The sequence below is a fragment of the Muscardinus avellanarius genome (assembly GCF_963383645.1).
Source record: "Muscardinus avellanarius genome assembly, chromosome: 13".
NCBI classification, from domain to species: domain Eukaryota; kingdom Metazoa; phylum Chordata; class Mammalia; order Rodentia; family Gliridae; genus Muscardinus; species Muscardinus avellanarius.
Window position 1 is genome coordinate 41,500,859 of NC_137799.1, and position 16,450 is coordinate 41,517,308.

Below are 16,450 nucleotides of genomic sequence, written 5' to 3' on the forward strand. Positions count from 1 at the left end.
AGACGATCCCCTGCCCAACATAAACCTGTACCCGTCTTTATAGAGCGGGGCTTCTGCCTCTTGTCTGGTCCTGTCCCGTCCTTAGAGACTTGGCTTCTTCTGGCTGATCATTTTTAAAGTAATCTGAACTGGGTCTCAGAGATGTTCAGCCGGTCAGCTCCCCTTTAAAAATCAAAGATCTGCTTCCACTTTAGTGAAAGCCCGTCTCCAAGCAAAGGGTCCTCTGTGCCAGTTGTCCTAAACCAGGTGGGCAACTGTTCCAGGGGTTTTGTTGCCCAAACTCCACCTAATAAAGTTCTGAGAGCATGCACGGTTTCTGTGTGGTGTGGCAGAGGGATGGGCTTCATGTATGTGGCCACAGGCTTTTGACAACAGGCTGTACAGTTCCAATAGGTATTTCCTGCTAAGCCTCTTATGGTCAACGAAGTTGTGTGGCTTTTCTTGTAGTCCCTCCCTTGACAGACGTAGGGTGGGATAGTATCATCATGCCAGGCCAGGATTCTTTCCAAGCCTTTGCTAACTTTAAAACCTGGAGCAAAGCCAAGAAGTTTGAAAGCCAAGTGACTGTCTTGAGCAGATGTACCCACTAGCCTTTAGCTACTTTCCATCAACCAGATAGTCTTGATTGGCAGGGGCTAGTAAGCCCGGGTGTTATTAGGCAGGCAATGCTGGGCCTAGAAGTGTTACTTAAGGTGTTTCTAATTTTAATCCTAAATCGCTTCAAACTAATAAGTAAATGAGTGTTTCTTTGAGTCCAGTAGACATTGTGTATCCCTTTTCCATCAAGCTTGTTGAAGCCCAGGCTTTGAAGCATCCTGTATTGATCAAAGCTGAACCAGCCTAGGGTCAGTTTTTTACCTTTTCTTTGGGCATGCACTGCTAGGAACGTTGGTCAGTTTAAACTAATGAATCCATAGCCAGGGGGATTCTAGCTAGAAAAAACTAAAACAGGGACTCCATTAAACCATGTGATCCTGATTCCTGCTATAAGCAGCAAAACACCGAGAACACAAAATGACCAAATGTTTGCCGGCTACCAGGACCCACCACCTGCAATCCCTGTACCTGGGAGGTGAACACAGGAGGACTGCAGGTTTGAGGTTAGCCTCGGCAATTTAGCAAGACCCTACTTTAAAAGCAGAGCAAATGATGTAGCTCAGATGTAGAATGCCCCTAGGTCCAATTTCCAGTGCCAAAGAAAATGTTTGCCCAAGACAGGCAACAATTCCCTTCTATTTGAGGACTTTGCCCTATTTCAGAATCAAGTTAAAACACATGGCCGTGCCTTTAAGAACCTTTCTTACAAGCTTATGTGGATTGGGATATTCTCCAGGGAAATGGGTTGAACAGGAAGTCATACAGGCAGGTCAGCCAATGTAGGTGGTGTTTTTTCTCATCTGCATCCTAGGTATATTTTGCAAGGCAACAATGAAAATGCTGAGACCACCTTTAACACAAGGAAAAAAAGAGGGTCATCCCATGGGGAAGTAGCAATACAGGTATATTTTATTTCACATTTTATTAGTAGACAGATGGGCAGAAAAAGACAAAATAAACCACTAATGGGGAAATCAACACAAAATGCATCAGATCATCTTTTCTCATAAGTTAAACTGAGGAAAAACAGCTACAATTTCAGCTAAGAAAACTATTAAAGTCAGGTATGTCCTGCTGGTTTCAGAAGAGTTGAAAATTGCATCTGAATCTTTTTAGTTGTAAATGTAAACCTTGTTTATCAGGATGGGAGGGGTGGAAAGTTAACTGGAATTTCAGCATAGAACTACACATTTTCCCCTTCCAATCTCTTTACTATATTTTCCCCAAACATAAGGAAACCAGCAAGTAAAGCAAATAATTGCCAAGGAGGGGAAAAAAGGGACTACAAAAGTTTGGCTAGTAAAAGAACTCTGGAATGATAAGAAAGGGGAGCATGGGGGACTTTGAGAAACCAACAACAGAATCATATACTCTCTCCACTCAGCCTCAAAATTCATGGAAGTGAAGAACATTCGGTGAAGCCTTATAATCAAATATAACCTAGAAATGCAGGATTTTGAATTTTGTTCACACCAAATCACAACTGTTACCCACAAGGTTCTGACATGGCCTGAGACCTCCATCCAATCCCAAAAAGGGGATGGGGGCTAACATGCTCAAGTATTTTTCCACAGGATATGTTTTCAGGGACAGAAATCTGGAACCAGCATCTGCTTTTTTTATAAGTCAGTCTAAGCTACCAAAACGTCTACCTGCTAGCACAGCAACATGCTTCTGGAACTGATTGTACCGTTCTCAGAGTCAAGCCCAGCCTACACAGCAACACCCTGAAGAGCCGAGAGGTATGATCTCCACTTGGCTCTGGCTCCCTGAGTCAACACGCAACAGAGGCCAACACAGGGCTTAATGAGACAGAGCTGGACAGCAGATCTCCCACCATGCCAAGAAGCATCGCTCTGGGAGTGAGGTGCTTTAGCAGTAAAGGGAATGGAAGGCCTAATTTTAGGGCTCAAAGAGCGAGACCAAGCCACTTGCCTTAAATTTGTGATAGTGGGGATGCGTGAGGGGTCCAGAGATGGGGAGGTAAATCAAGAGAGCATCGTCAGGCTTCAGCTCCAGGGTTTGCAGGTTAACTGGAAGCATCACTTGAGTCTGGGAGATAAAAAGCCAGTTCCAACATCCTTAGAGTGTTTGTACTCAGACAACTTAATAGCTTGGTGGAGTTGCTCTGTTCCCCTAGATGTTTAGAATCACTAGATTCAAGGGTGCAAATGGCAGCCCTTGCCCTGTGTAGATTAGATATCCATAAGAACCTTGCCATGTTAAACATTTCTATTTTAAAAATGGACCAAACTTTAGAGGGCAGAGAGGCTGCTGGGAAATAGTATGTTTGGGAGTCTAAAGAGTGAATGAAAACCCTGAGATCAGAAAGGAAGGAGGAGCTAAGGAAGTACACATCACCTACTCTGACCATCCTAGGATGTCCCACCCTTGTCCCTAATCTGCCCCTAATTCATTCTAACTTGTGTTATGAAGGAGATGACACTGGCGCACAGGGATCTTAAGTAGGACTGCAGTCAGTCCTTGCAGTCCTTGCTGTTATTTTCCTTCTGATATCTGTTTTAAATTACAGCGGTTTCCCCCAAAAAACACTATGAACTCTCACACCCCAATAACAAATCACCTTCAAATTTAGAAGGATAATGAAGGCTGTCGGGTCTCAATCTCAATTGCAGCAACACGATTGAGACCTGGGAATCAAGCCTGCTGCAAACGCATGGCTGGAAACTGCTTGCAGTCAGTTCCCTTGGCCCAGCCAGAAGAGACGAGCCTGGGGGAAGAAGCTCTATGCACAAACTTGCACTCCAAAGCCAAAAGTATACTGAAAGGAGAAAAAGCCCAGATCACACCCAGAGTGAAAACTAGTCACTCATGTCTCACACATCCACATTTATCACTACCAGTATAAGCAGCTCAATGAAAACCAAAATCTTAAACACATGCACCTAGGATTAATACTGAGTAATTAAAAGTAGCTACTTAAATTAAAAAAAGAAAAAGAAACCACCGCATGGTGAGAGCATATGTTTGAGGGGCGGGCCATGTTTAATACACAACAGGTGTTCCTCTTCTCCCAACACTGGCCACCAGTAGTATTGACGTTTTTCCCTCAGCAGCATCAACCAAAATGGGTGTAATTAACTCCTTGTTCTCATCACTAAACATCCTCATGCTTATTTCCACTTTGTCTCCACTTGTCCCTCTCCCTGATTTGGGGGGGGGGGATATAACCCTGCTTTTAAAATAAATAGCAATCAAGTGCTCAGTTCTATGTAAAGTATGAATATTTATTTTAGGCTTTAGATCCCAATCAGTTTCAAAAAACAATCTGATTTCTCTCCTCAGAGTAGCTGAGGCCTCGAAATGATTTTATAGAGGCTTAAGGAGCACATTTATTTCATCAGGCTTTGCATGAATTTAATTAAGTCCCTGATGCCCACTGTATCCCAGCCTTAGGAAGGGAAAAACAAAATTCACCACCATGGGGCTGAACAGGTGTGCACACACTAATGTAAATGAGCAGCTAAACCTTGGCAAATTTGCTTTCTTTTTTTCTTAAGTTTGTTTTATGGGTTTTTTTCTTTTTCCATATTCTTTTGCTACCAAGTATATGCAGCACTTGTGAACTCCCAACAGGTTCCCAGCTTTAAACACATTAAATGTCTTGAAAAGACTAGTTCTTCAGGAATCTAAAACAGAGCAAACGTGTTTTGCTGTGAACATTCTGTAGAGACGAAGTGAGGCGGGAGTTTGGGTTCCTGTTGTTTCTTAAAAAGAATCAATACAGTGATGGAAGGGTAAAGAATGCAAGAATTCAAACATTCTGTGGAAGGATACTTTCTCTCCGTGAAAGGTCCACAAAAAGGAGCAACTGAGATCCATACAGGGAGTCTGCAGAGCTGTTTCTTTTCCCCACCCTCTGTGAACAGGTTTTTGCCGAGGGGCCACTGCTAGGTCCCCACTTGCTCCCCTCCCTTTGGCCTGAGACGGCAGGGCAGAACAGGGCCACTGAGAGCGCGTCACGACTCCTCGTTCCCAGAATCATCATCATCGTAACAGTCGGCATCTTCCTCTTCCTCATCTTCATCATCAATGTCATCGTCGTACAAGTCGTCATAAAGCAAATCTGAGCTGTTGTCATTGGAAGGCACTTTAGTTTTGATGCAGTATTCCGCCAGGGTTGTGGGGACCTTCACTCCATCCTTTTCTGCTTCGGCCTTAGTGGCTGAGACCTGTTTCCTGACAGAACGACACAAAAATAATTAATAGTCTATTTTGAAAATGGATTTACAGCTGACCTTTAATCAAGGTTCCTTGCAACTCTGCTTTCCTAACTTTAGTACCTGCGTAAAAGCATCTGACAGATACCTTGTACTACATTACACCAAAGGCTTGACACATCTAGTACCATTTTGAAAAAACATTAATAATGACCATTTTCTTGGGGGGGGTAGTAGCATGAAGGGAATTTAAAGCAGTGGCTCAAATGTTAGCCAGAAATCAGAAAAAAATGTGACCTAGCCTTTACACCACCAATCTCATGTGGCCCTTTTTTTTTTTTTTTTTTTTTTTTTTTTTGCGTTCCAGTCTTGCTATGATCCACTCTTTGGTTCTCACAGCCCATTGCTTTCTTCAATTCTAACATATCCAGCCACCCTTGTCTTTTTGAGTACACTGAATGCACTTAGTTGACCTAACAGCCTAGATCAGTTCTTCCCTTGACCTACCTGGCACCCTCCTTTGTAATCCCAGTACTTGGGAGGCTGATACAGGAGGATCACAGATTCAAAGTCAGCCTTAGCAAGTACTGAGCCACTCATCAACCTAGTAAGACTGTTTCAAAATAAAAATAAAACAAGGCTGAGGGTATATTAGCTGAGAAGTAGAATGCCTCTGGGTTCAATCCCCAGTGCCAATAGAAAGAAAATTACCCATCTAGTGGCATCCATGTCGCCCCAGTCACTTCTCTCTCTCTGCCCTGTGTGTGTGTGTGTGTGTGTGTGTGTGTGTGTGTGTGGTCTTTCTCACTTGTTCATTTTGTCTCCCATTAGAATGTGAACTTCATTAGAGCAGATGAGTCCTTCACTTCCTTAGCCTAAAACATAGCCTGGCAAATAACAAGTTTGCAACATATACTGATTATATGAATGAAAAATAAAGATTTCTGTCAAGTATAAAACTTGAGTCATCAAGATTTGGAAGGGAAATCCAGAACATCTGTCCTAAAATGGCTCGGAAGGGGAATTTACAAACGTTACTAGTAAAGATTTAGTAAAGAACTTGGGAGTTCTGGTTCCTAGGAAATCAAATCTGCTACAGCAGTATATTCTAGGAGTACTCTCAATTAGCCACGCTTAGGTTCGGCAGAAATCTTCTTTTCCACACTGTGAATCTAGTTTTGAGGAATTATCCCAGAGTAGATACGATATTTAAGTGGCTCCAGAAAACTTTTGCTTGTATGAAGACTTGAAATAATCCAATAGAAGACAAAAACAAAGAACCTTACCTAATGATTTCAGCATATTCTTTGTCTTTTCCTTTACTGTCCCTCCATTTCCTGAACATAACCGAGGCATCCACATTGGCTGGGGAGAAGGTGTTGGGCTCATTAAGCAGTGAGATTACACTTAACAGGATAGTCCTGAAAACAGGGAAGAAAGCCTAGCTAAGAATACACATATTCAAGTATTAAAAGCATTCTGATTTTAAAAGCATTCTGATGGGGAAGGGGGTGCTGGAAATTGAACCCTGGGGCACTCCATCTCTGGGCTGTGTCCTCAGCCCATTTTTGTTTTTGTTTTGGTACTGGGGATCGAACCCAAAGGCATTCTATCTCCAAGCTACATCCTCAGCCCAATTTTATTTCATTTGGAAACGGCCTCACTAGGTTGCTGAGAGCCTCACTAAATTGCCAAAGCTCGCTTTGAACTTGTGATCCTCCTAAATCAGCCTCTCAAGCTTCCCCAGCCCTTTTTATTCTGAAACTGTCCTGTTAAGTTCCTGAGGACTTTAAAATAAGCTGTTGCTGATGGCCTTCAAACCTACGCCTTCCTGCATCGGTCTTCCAAGTACTGAGATTATAGGCACGTGTCACTGAGCCTGGCTTTAAAAACATTATGCTTTTTTAAAAAGTCCAACCAGATTTTAAATTTTCCCTCCTGTAAAAAATTTCTGGTACAATTTGAGGCCTAGGGAAATTGATGAAAATAAAATTTTGTTCCAATACTAAAGCTAGCTAGCCAGACTGAAAAACAAAGCTGGTAAGTAGGGGACAAGGCAAAGAATCTGTGAGTACAGCATAAAGGTTATGTTGCAGAGTGCCCTTTTAAGGGCACTGCCTCAACTGGCTTCATGTTCCGATCCGTAAAAGTAGATGAAAGCTTTTGAATACCGTGTATTAAAAAACTTACAGTGGTGATAGCACAAGCTTATAATCCCACCTGCTTGGGAAGTTGAGGCAGGATAATTGAGGCCAGCCTGGGAAATTTATAAGACTCTTTCTCAAAAAGGGGAGTGGAAGAGCACATGCAGAGCATGCATGAGGACCTGAGTTCAATCCCCAATAGAGGAGGAGGAGTGGTGGTACACACTGTAATCCAAGTATTTGGGAGGCTCAAACAGGAGGTTCACAGGTTCGAGGCCAGAGATCTTCAGCAACTTAGTGAGACCCTATTTCAAGTTTTAAAAATTTTACAAAGGGTGTAGTAGGGTTGTAGCTCAGAGGTAGAATGCCCCTGGGTTTAATCTGTAGTACCAAAAGAATAAAAATATTTAGCTTTTCTGAGAGTGGTGATGCATGCCTATAATTCCAGTTATTTGGAAGGCTGAGACAGGAGGATTATAGGTTTGAGGCAAGGCTCAGCAAGTTAGTGAGATCCTGTTTCATACAAAATAAGAGAGGGCTGAGAGGTGAGGCTGAGAGGTAGAATGTCCCTGGGTTCAATCCCCAGTAACACACATACACGGAACTCTGTCACTTCATACTTAAAATTATAGATCTTACTTCAAAAACTGTAGCATTCCTATTTCTAACTGTAGAAGAGTCTGGCATAAAAAGTATACGATGTGAAAGAAACGCTAAAGACAGTATTAAACAAGAGGGGCATAATTATAATATGTATTTCACTGGGACTTGAAATAGCAAGTATGAAATGGAGATCACTAAAAATGATCTAGAATGAGGGTTCATTAATTGTAGTATGAGTTTTCATGCTTTGCTTAAAAATCTGTTAGTATTTAATACCAATACAAGAACAGGTACAGTAGCACACGCCTAAAGTCTCAAAACTTGGAAGGCTAAGGTGGGAGAATCACTTGAGCTCAGGAGTTGAAAACCAGATGGGCAACACAGCAAACAGGCAGGGTATGCTCAGTACCTGAAAGACCAAGACAGGAGGGATCAGAGGTCTGGAGCTAGCCTCGGCACTTAGCAAGGCTCTCAGCAACTTAGTGAGACCCTGTTTCTCTAAATAAAGGCGTAAAATCAGGCTGGGGGTGTAGCCTACAGGCCGAATGCCCCTGGGTTGTTTTGATGCTACTGAGGATTGAACCTAGGGGCATTCCACCCCTGAACTACACCCTCAGCTCTTTTATTTTTCTGATTGGAAACTACTTTCTCTAGGTTGCTGAGATTCTCATTAAGTTTCTGAGGCTGGTCTAGAACACATTACCCTTCTGTCTCAAGCTCCCAAGTACTGGGGTTATAGGTATACGCCACCAAAACCAGCTACCAGATAACATTTAAAAACATAATTTTGTCTCCCATTATCCGTGGCTCAAATCTGGGAATACTCAAAACCCCTTATATAAAATGGCATAAGCCAGGAGTGGTGGCGCACGCTTGTAATCCCAGCATTCAGGAGGCTGAGACCGGAGGATCGCGGTTCGCGGACAGCCTCAGCTACTTAATGAGGCCCTCTGCAACTCAGTGAGACCAAGTTTCAAAATAAAGAATAAAAAATAGGGCTGAGGTGTAGCTCGGAGGTCGAATGCCCCTGGGTTCCATCCCCATACCTGCAAAAATAAAATAAAAATAAAATAAAATAAAATGGCGCAAGTAGAGCCAGGCATGTTGGCGCACGCTTGTAATTCTTGCACTTGGGAGACTGAGACAGGAGGACCACACACCTGGACATGAAACCTAGGGCCTCACACAAGCTAGGCCAGTGCTCTGTTACTGAAGCCCTATCCTCTCTCCTTTATAGGGTCTTAGTAGCTGGGTGAGGTGGCATACTCCCTACTGGGATTACTCCCAGTACTTGGGAGGCTGAGACAGGAGGATTGCATAGCAAACTTGCAGCAACCTAGGGAGACCCCGTTTCAAAACAAAAAATAAAACAGGGCTGGAGGTGTAGCTCAGAGGCAGATGCCCCTGGCTCAATTCCCAGTAACACAAACAGCAAAGGGCATTAATCATTAGATGAAGGGCCTACTTTAGTATGACCTCATTTTAAATAATTACGTCTATAATTAGCCCATTTCCAAATAAAAACACATTCTGAGGCACTAGGAGTTAGGACTTTCATTTAATCATCTTTTGCAGTGGATAATCCAACCTCTAGTCTACCTATTAGCCCCCTAGGGTCATGTCCTTCCCACATGCAAAACATATTCACTGATACCAACAGCCTAAAAAAAGCCAACTTAACACCCAAAATCACATCATCCGAAACAGTTATGGATCAGAACTAGGGTATGAGTTAACCTGAGGCAATATTCCTCTCCATCTGTGACACTGAAATCAACAACAAATTACCTGCTTCCAAAATACAATGGTGGGGCAGTCATAGAACATTCTCATCACAAAAGAAAGAAATTTGAAGGAAAAAAGGGATTACAGGCCCCAAACAAGCCCAAACCTAGAGAGCATTTTCAGCTACATTTCAAGGCCTGAGGATAGTCAGAGTAGATTGATACTCTCCTCTTGACCCAGAGTAGTGTGCTCTCTAGAACCAAGAAGGCAATCCACCTCCTGGGCTTCTTGAGGCCTCCTTCCCTGGCTTGTAGATGCTTCACTCCAAACTCGGCCTCTATTACCAAATGACCTTTGCCTCCTCTAGTGTCTCTGGACCTCCTCCTCTTTTTTTTTTTTTTCCTTTGTAGTACTGGAGGGATGGAACCCAGGGGCGGTCTACCTCTGAGCTACAACCCCAGCCCTATTTTTTATACTATATTTTGAAATAGAGCCTAAGTAGCTGAGTCTGACCGCGACCCCGAGATCCTCCCGTCTCAGCCTCCCAACTACTGATAATATAATCATGTGCCACCACACCTGGCCTGGTCCTCTTCTTAATGAACACCAACTGCATCCTCACTAAAACTAACACATGTGCAACTAATTTCCTTCCAAATAGGTCATATTGTAAGGGATAAGAACTTCAACATGTCTTTGAGAAAAATAAGCCAATCCATAAAAATGACAGAAGGCAGAAATGACCTAGAGAAAAGCTGAATCTATACCTGCCACCTCTGTGGGATGGAAGGAACAAGAAAAAGGGCATCCGTGCATTTTCACAACAAGAAACAGATTAGTGCCAGTAAGAGCCCTATTGGTTTTTTAATTTTTTTTTTTTTTTTGGCAGTACTGGGAATTGAACTCAGTGGCATTCTACCTCCAAACTACATCCCCAGCACTATTTTTTATTCTTTATTTTGAAACAGGGTCTCACTAAATTGCAGAGGGCATCACTAAGTAGCTGAGGCTGGCCACAAACCTGCAATCCTCCTGTCTCAGCCTCCCAAGTACTGAGATTACAAGCGTGTAATTCTTTAATTTGGATGGGCGTGGTGGCGCACGCTTGTAATCCCAGTATTCAGGAGGCTAAGACTGGAGGATTGCGGTTCGCGCAAAGCCTCAGCTACTTAGTGGGGCCCTCCTCAACTTAGTGAGACCCTGTTTCAAAATAAAGAATAAAAGCCGGGCGTGGTGGTGCAGGCTTATAATCCCCATGTTTGGGAGGCTGAGATAGGAGGACTGCTCAGATTCAAAGCCAGCCTCAGCTAGTTAGTGAGGCTCTCAGCAACTTAGTGAGACCCTGTTTCCAAATGAAGTATAAAATAGGTCTGGGAGTATAGCCTGGAAGTAGAAGGCCCTGGGTTCCACCCTCAGTACCACCAAAAATAATAAATAAATAAAATTAAATAAAGAATAGGGCAGGGGATATAGCTTAGAGGCTGAATGGCCCTGGGTTCCATCCCCAGACCCCCCCCCCAAAAAAAAATTATTTAATTTGAAACAGGGTCTCACTAAGCTGCAGAGGGCCTCACTAAATAGCTGAGGCTGGCTGTGAAACTGTGATCCTCCTGTCTCAGCCTTCCAAGTACTAGGATCACTAGCATGAGCCTGGCTCAACACTTTGTTTCTGAAATCCTATGCCCACTCCAATTGTCATTTAAAAGTAAAATGGTGCAGGCGTGACGTTGCACACAGGTTTGCAGCCAGATTCAGCTACTTAGTGAGGCTCTCCAGAACTGAGATCCTGTTTTAAAAAATAAAATAAAATAAAATAAAATAAAATAAAATAAAATAAAATAAAATAAAATAGGGCTGGGGATGGTGGTGCATGCTTGTAATCCCAGCATTTGGAATGCTGAGATGGGAGGATTGCAGTTTGTGGACAGCCTCACCTACTGAGGTCCTTTGCAACTCAATGAGACCCTGTTTCAAAATAAAGAATAAAAAATAAGGCTGGGGGTGTAGCTTGGAGGTAGAGTGCCCCCGGGTTCCATTCCTAATACCTAAAAAAATAAAAATAATAAAATAATAAAATAGGGCCAGGGCATGGTGGTGCATGCTTGTAATCCCAGTACTTGTGAGGCTGAGACAGGAGGATTGTGGTTCACAATCTCAGCTACTTAGTGAGGCCCTCTGCAACTTAGACCTTGTTTCAAAATAAAGAATAAAAAAAAGGGCTGGGGATGTAGCTCGGAGGTAGAATGTCTCTGGTTTCAACCCCTAGTACCACAGGGGGGAAAAAAGGCTGAGGATGTAGCCCAGAGGTAGAATGTACTTGGGTTCAATCCCCAGTGCAAAAATAAATAAGTAAATAATAAGTAAAATGGCAAGCCAGATGTGGTGGTACATGCCTGTAATGCCTCTACCTGGGAGGCTGAAATAGGAAAATCAAAGGTTGAGTCCAGGTAAGCAATACAAGACTGTTTCAAAATAAGAAATAAGGCTAGGGGTTATAGCTCAGGAGTAGAATACCCCTAAATTCAATCCCCAGGTCCCCCACAACACACACAGAAAACACAAAAGAGTAAAATATACACATTTGGGCTAGGGGATGCAGTGCAGTGGTAGAGCATTTGCCTAGCATGCATGAGGCCCTGGGTTCAAAGCCCAAAATCATAAACACACACATACACACACCATTTTGAATGTGAGAGGACTCAAGGACTATAATACTGCCCATTAGAAACAATTCTTCCAAAGAATATACTAAAGGATAAATTTTAGTCCATTAATATATTAGAGAGTATAAAAGAATGATCAGTGAGTCCATTTAATAACAGGAATAATAAAAGAAATTGGGATTATATTGCAAAACAGTCCAAAATCTTATAACCTTGGAAATAAAGAAAATTTTATTTCTGTTTATATTTTTATTGGTACCAGGGATTCAACATGGGGGCATTCTACCTCCAAGCTATCCCTCAACCCTAGCTTTAATCTTTATTTTAAACAGGGTCTCCCTAAGTTGCAGAGGCTGGCTGTGAATCTGTGATCCTCCTATCTCACCCTCCTCAGTACTAGGATTCCAAGCATGAGCCACCATGACTGGTTTAATTTTATTTTTGTGGTGCTGGTGATAGAATCCAGGACCTTACATATACTTGGCAAGAGCACTACGCCTGAGCTACATCACCAGCTCAAGAAAAAAAACAAATAGAAAAAGTTAGAAAGAAATGAAGATGAAGCCGGGTGTGGTGGCGCACGCTTGTAATTCCAGCATTTGGGAGGCTGAGACCAGAGGACTGCGGTTCGCGGACAGCCTCAGCTACTTAATGAGGCCCTCTGCAACTCAGGGCAGGGGGTGTAGCCCGGAGGTCGAATGCCCCTGAGTTCCATCCCCAGACCCGTAAATAAATTAATTAATTAATAAATTAATAAATAAGAAATGAAAGTGGAAAGTAGAATGCATTGGATTTCATTTTCTTTTGCATCATGCTATATATAATTTGATGTTGAGAAATAGACTGTTAATGAACATTAAAAGATTATATAACCTAATTATCTTAAAAGTAATATATAAAGGCAAGTGTGGCAGTACAAATTTGTAATCCCAGCATCTGGAGGCTACTAAGTGAGGCCCTTTGCAACTAAGTGAGACCCTTTTTCAAAATAAAGAAAAAAAAAATAGGGCTATGGTGTAGCTCGGAGAAGAATGCCCTTGGGTTCAATCCCTAGCACAACAAATCAAAACAAACAAAAAACTAATATATAAATGTTGTTAGAGTATTCTATGAAGTATCAAATCAGTTCTCCTTCCCAACCTCATTATTCACGCAACTGACCTTAACAAAAAAAAAAATGCAGACCTCCCACCATCCTAAATACTGCTATGGTGGATACATTACCCAGTGGTGTTGAAATATCCATAAGAATAGAATCAAAGTCTTTCCTGTCTCATTAATAATTTTGTTTAAAAAAAAAAAAAAACATAAATTGCAGCAAACCTGTGATCCTCCTGTGTCAGCCTCCCAAGTACTGGAATTATAGGTGTGTGCCACCACATCTGCCTTATTTTTTTTATTTTGAAACAGGTCTCTAGTTTTTCTCCTGTGAAAGACTACAGTTAGGTGGAGTGTGCCTATTAACACTTTGGGAGAGTAAGGTTTGAAGACTGCTTGAGCCCTGTTCAAGGCTAGCCTAGGCAACATAAAACTTTATCTCAAAAAAAAAAAAAAAAAAAAAAAAATCAAAGCCGGGCGTGGTGGTGCACGCTTGTAATCCCAGCACTTGGGAGGATTGCAGAGGTTCAAAGCCAGCCTCAGCTCCTTAGTGAGGCTGTTTCCAAATAAAGTATAAAATAGCCAGGCGTGGTGGCGCACGCTTGTCATCCCCGCGCTTGGGAGGCTGAGACACAGGAGGATTGCACAGGTTCAAAGCCAGCCTCAGCAAGACCCTGTTTCCAAATAAAATATAAAATAGGGTTGGGAGTATAGCCCGGAAGTAGGAGGCCTCTGGATTTCACCCCCAGTACAATAAATAAATAAATAAATAAATAAAGTCTGAGAGTACAGCCCTAAGGTAGAAAAGCCCCTGGGTTCTACCCCCTATACCACACACACACACACACACACACACACACACACACACACACACACACAATATACTATCATTCTTTATGTAAAAGCTTACCTCACATTCTGAGTAGGATTCCACCTTTCAGAGGGCAATTCTCCACTCTGTGGGTCATCTACAGGTGGATGAAGAATTGAAATGCATACATCTCCATTCTACAAGATACAAATATCACATTCAGTAAATACCCAAAAAGTGATGTACATAAATGTTCAATAGTTCTGTTGAAGTTTCCTTTGTTCCTAGAAACTTGCTTTCATTAAGGAGGAAAACAATTCTTTTTCTTCACATAGGATTTCAAAGTTAAAAAAAATCAGCATTTTTTTATTATCAAGATTGATTTGGACCAGTCTCCAAGATCTTTTAGAATAGAAACAATATGTCTGTAATACTACTGTTGTGAAACAAACATGTAAAAAAGAAAAAGACAAACATGAAAGGGAGGATGTACTAGAGACTGAATTCAGGGGCATTCTACCTTTGAGCTACACCCACCCCTTTGAAACAGGATCTAAGTTGCTGAGGCTGTTCTCAAACCTGTGATACTACTGTCTCAGCCTCCCAAGTACTGGGTTTAAAGGCATGTGCCACCATGCCAGGCAACAAATACATCTTCCCTGACTATAGAGTTGGAAGAACTAACAACTACAGTTATGTTATTTTGCTTCATAAACTTAAATTATAGAATCAAATCCACAAGTACATGTGCATTCCGGTTAATTCAAATATATATATGGAGGCTAAACAGAGTGCTATTCAAAAAAAATAATAATAAGGCTGAGTAAAATAGTCACTTAACTCTTTTGGGAGGTGGTATTGGGGGTGGAACCCAGAGGGTTTCTACCTCCGGGCTCTACTCCCAGACCTATTTTATATTTTTTATTTGGAAATAGGATCTAAGTTGCTGAGAGCCTCACTAAGTAGCTGAGGCTGGTTTCGAACCTGTGCGATCCTCCTGTCTCAGCCTCCCAATTGCAGAGATTACAAGCAGGTGCCACCCCACCCAGCTCACTTATCTCTTAAGACAGTCTAAAATGGAAGAGAAAGGCAGGTGTGATGGCACACACTTGTAATCCCTAACTTGGGAGGCTGAGACCAGAGGACCACAGGTTTGAAGCCAGCCTTGGCAACATAATGAGGCTCTTATTCCACTAGTGAGGCCCTATTTCCAAATAATAAAAAAGAGTTGGAAAAAATTTTTGTGCATGTGGTTCTGGGGATTAAACCCAAGGGCATTCTACCTTCAGGCTACATCCCCAGCCCAATTTTTTTTTTAAATTTCTTATTTGGAAGCAGGGTCTAAGTTGCAGAAGGCCTCACTAAATTGTTTAGGCTGGCCACGAACCTGCAATCATCCTGCCTCAGCCTCCCAACTATAGGTGTGTACCACCATATCCATCTGAAAGTTAATTTTGTGTGTGTGTGGGGGTACTGGGGGAGGAACCAGGAGCCTTCTACCTCTGGGTTATACCTCTAGCCCTATTTTATTTGGAAATAGGATCTCACTCAGTTGCTGGGAGCCTAACTAGATTGCTGAGGCTGGTCTCAAACCTGTGATCCTCCTGTCTCAGCCTCTCAAGTACTGAGATTACAAGTTTGTACCACAACACCCAGCTTAAGAGTTAAACTTTTAAACAATTTTATTTGTGTGTGTGTGTGTGTGTGTGTGTGTGTGTGTGTGTGTGTGTATTTTTTGGGGGGGGCGGGGGGACAGTACTGGAGATGGTACCCAGGGGCATTTTAGTTTTAAAATGGGGTCTTACTAAGTTGCAGAGGGCCTCGCTAAGTAGCCGAGGTTGGCTGCAAACCTGTGTGATCCCCGTCTCCGCCTCCCAAGTGCAGGGATTACAAGCATGCGCCACCACGCCTGGCTCTAATTTTTTATTATTTTGAAACAGGGTCTAAGTGAAGGGTCTCACTAAGTAGCTGAGGCTGGCCACGAACCCATATCTTCCTGTGTCAGCCTCCCAAGTACTGTGATTACAAGCGTGTGCTACCATGTCCAGGTTTAATTTTAACAACTTTAAGAAAAAATTAACCTCATACATAAAATATATTTGGTACTTGTATCTATTGCTACTATAAGAAATTATAAGTTTCATGGTGTAAAACAATGCAAATTCTTTTTTTTTTTTTTTTTTTTTTTTTTTTGGTGGTGCTGGGGTTCCTATAAAACCTTCTACCTAGGGGTTACACTCCCAGACCTATTTTATACTTTTTTTTATTTGGAAACAGGGTCTCTTAAGCCAGCAAGGCTGGCTTCAAACCTGCGCAATCCTCCTGTCTCCACCTCCCAAGTGCAGGGATTACAAGCGTGCGTGCCACCATGCCTGGCGTCAAATTCATTACTTTTTATATTTCTATAAAGTGACGGCTTGACAGGTTTAAAATTAAGTATATTAGTACCACTGTATCCTTTCTTTCTTAAAGGCTACAGAAAAGAATCCCTTTCCTTGTACTACAAAAGACTATCCTTTCTCTATTTTCAAAGTAGTGTTTCACCTATCTTGCAAAGTTATATTTCATCTAAATTATTTTCTGCCTCTCGTACTTCTTTTTTTTGTTCTTTTTCTTTTTTTGGTATTG

General features: G+C 42.1%; 1 protein-coding gene across 1 annotated transcript in view; it reads right to left on the bottom strand.

The window, feature by feature from the left end:
* Positions 1–4,577: 4,577 nt before the first annotated feature.
* Positions 4,578–16,450, bottom strand: part of UBE2R2 (ubiquitin conjugating enzyme E2 R2) — a gene marked incomplete at both ends in the record, with an annotated part of 76,509 nt that continues 64,636 nt past the window's right edge. Inside the window, 3 exons of the mRNA XM_080709096.1 lie at positions 4,578–4,797; positions 6,065–6,199; positions 13,922–14,019. Of these exons, the coding sequence (XP_080565222.1) occupies positions 4,578–4,797; positions 6,065–6,199; positions 13,922–14,019 (453 nt within the window). The remainder of the gene's footprint in view (positions 4,798–6,064; positions 6,200–13,921; positions 14,020–16,450) is intronic.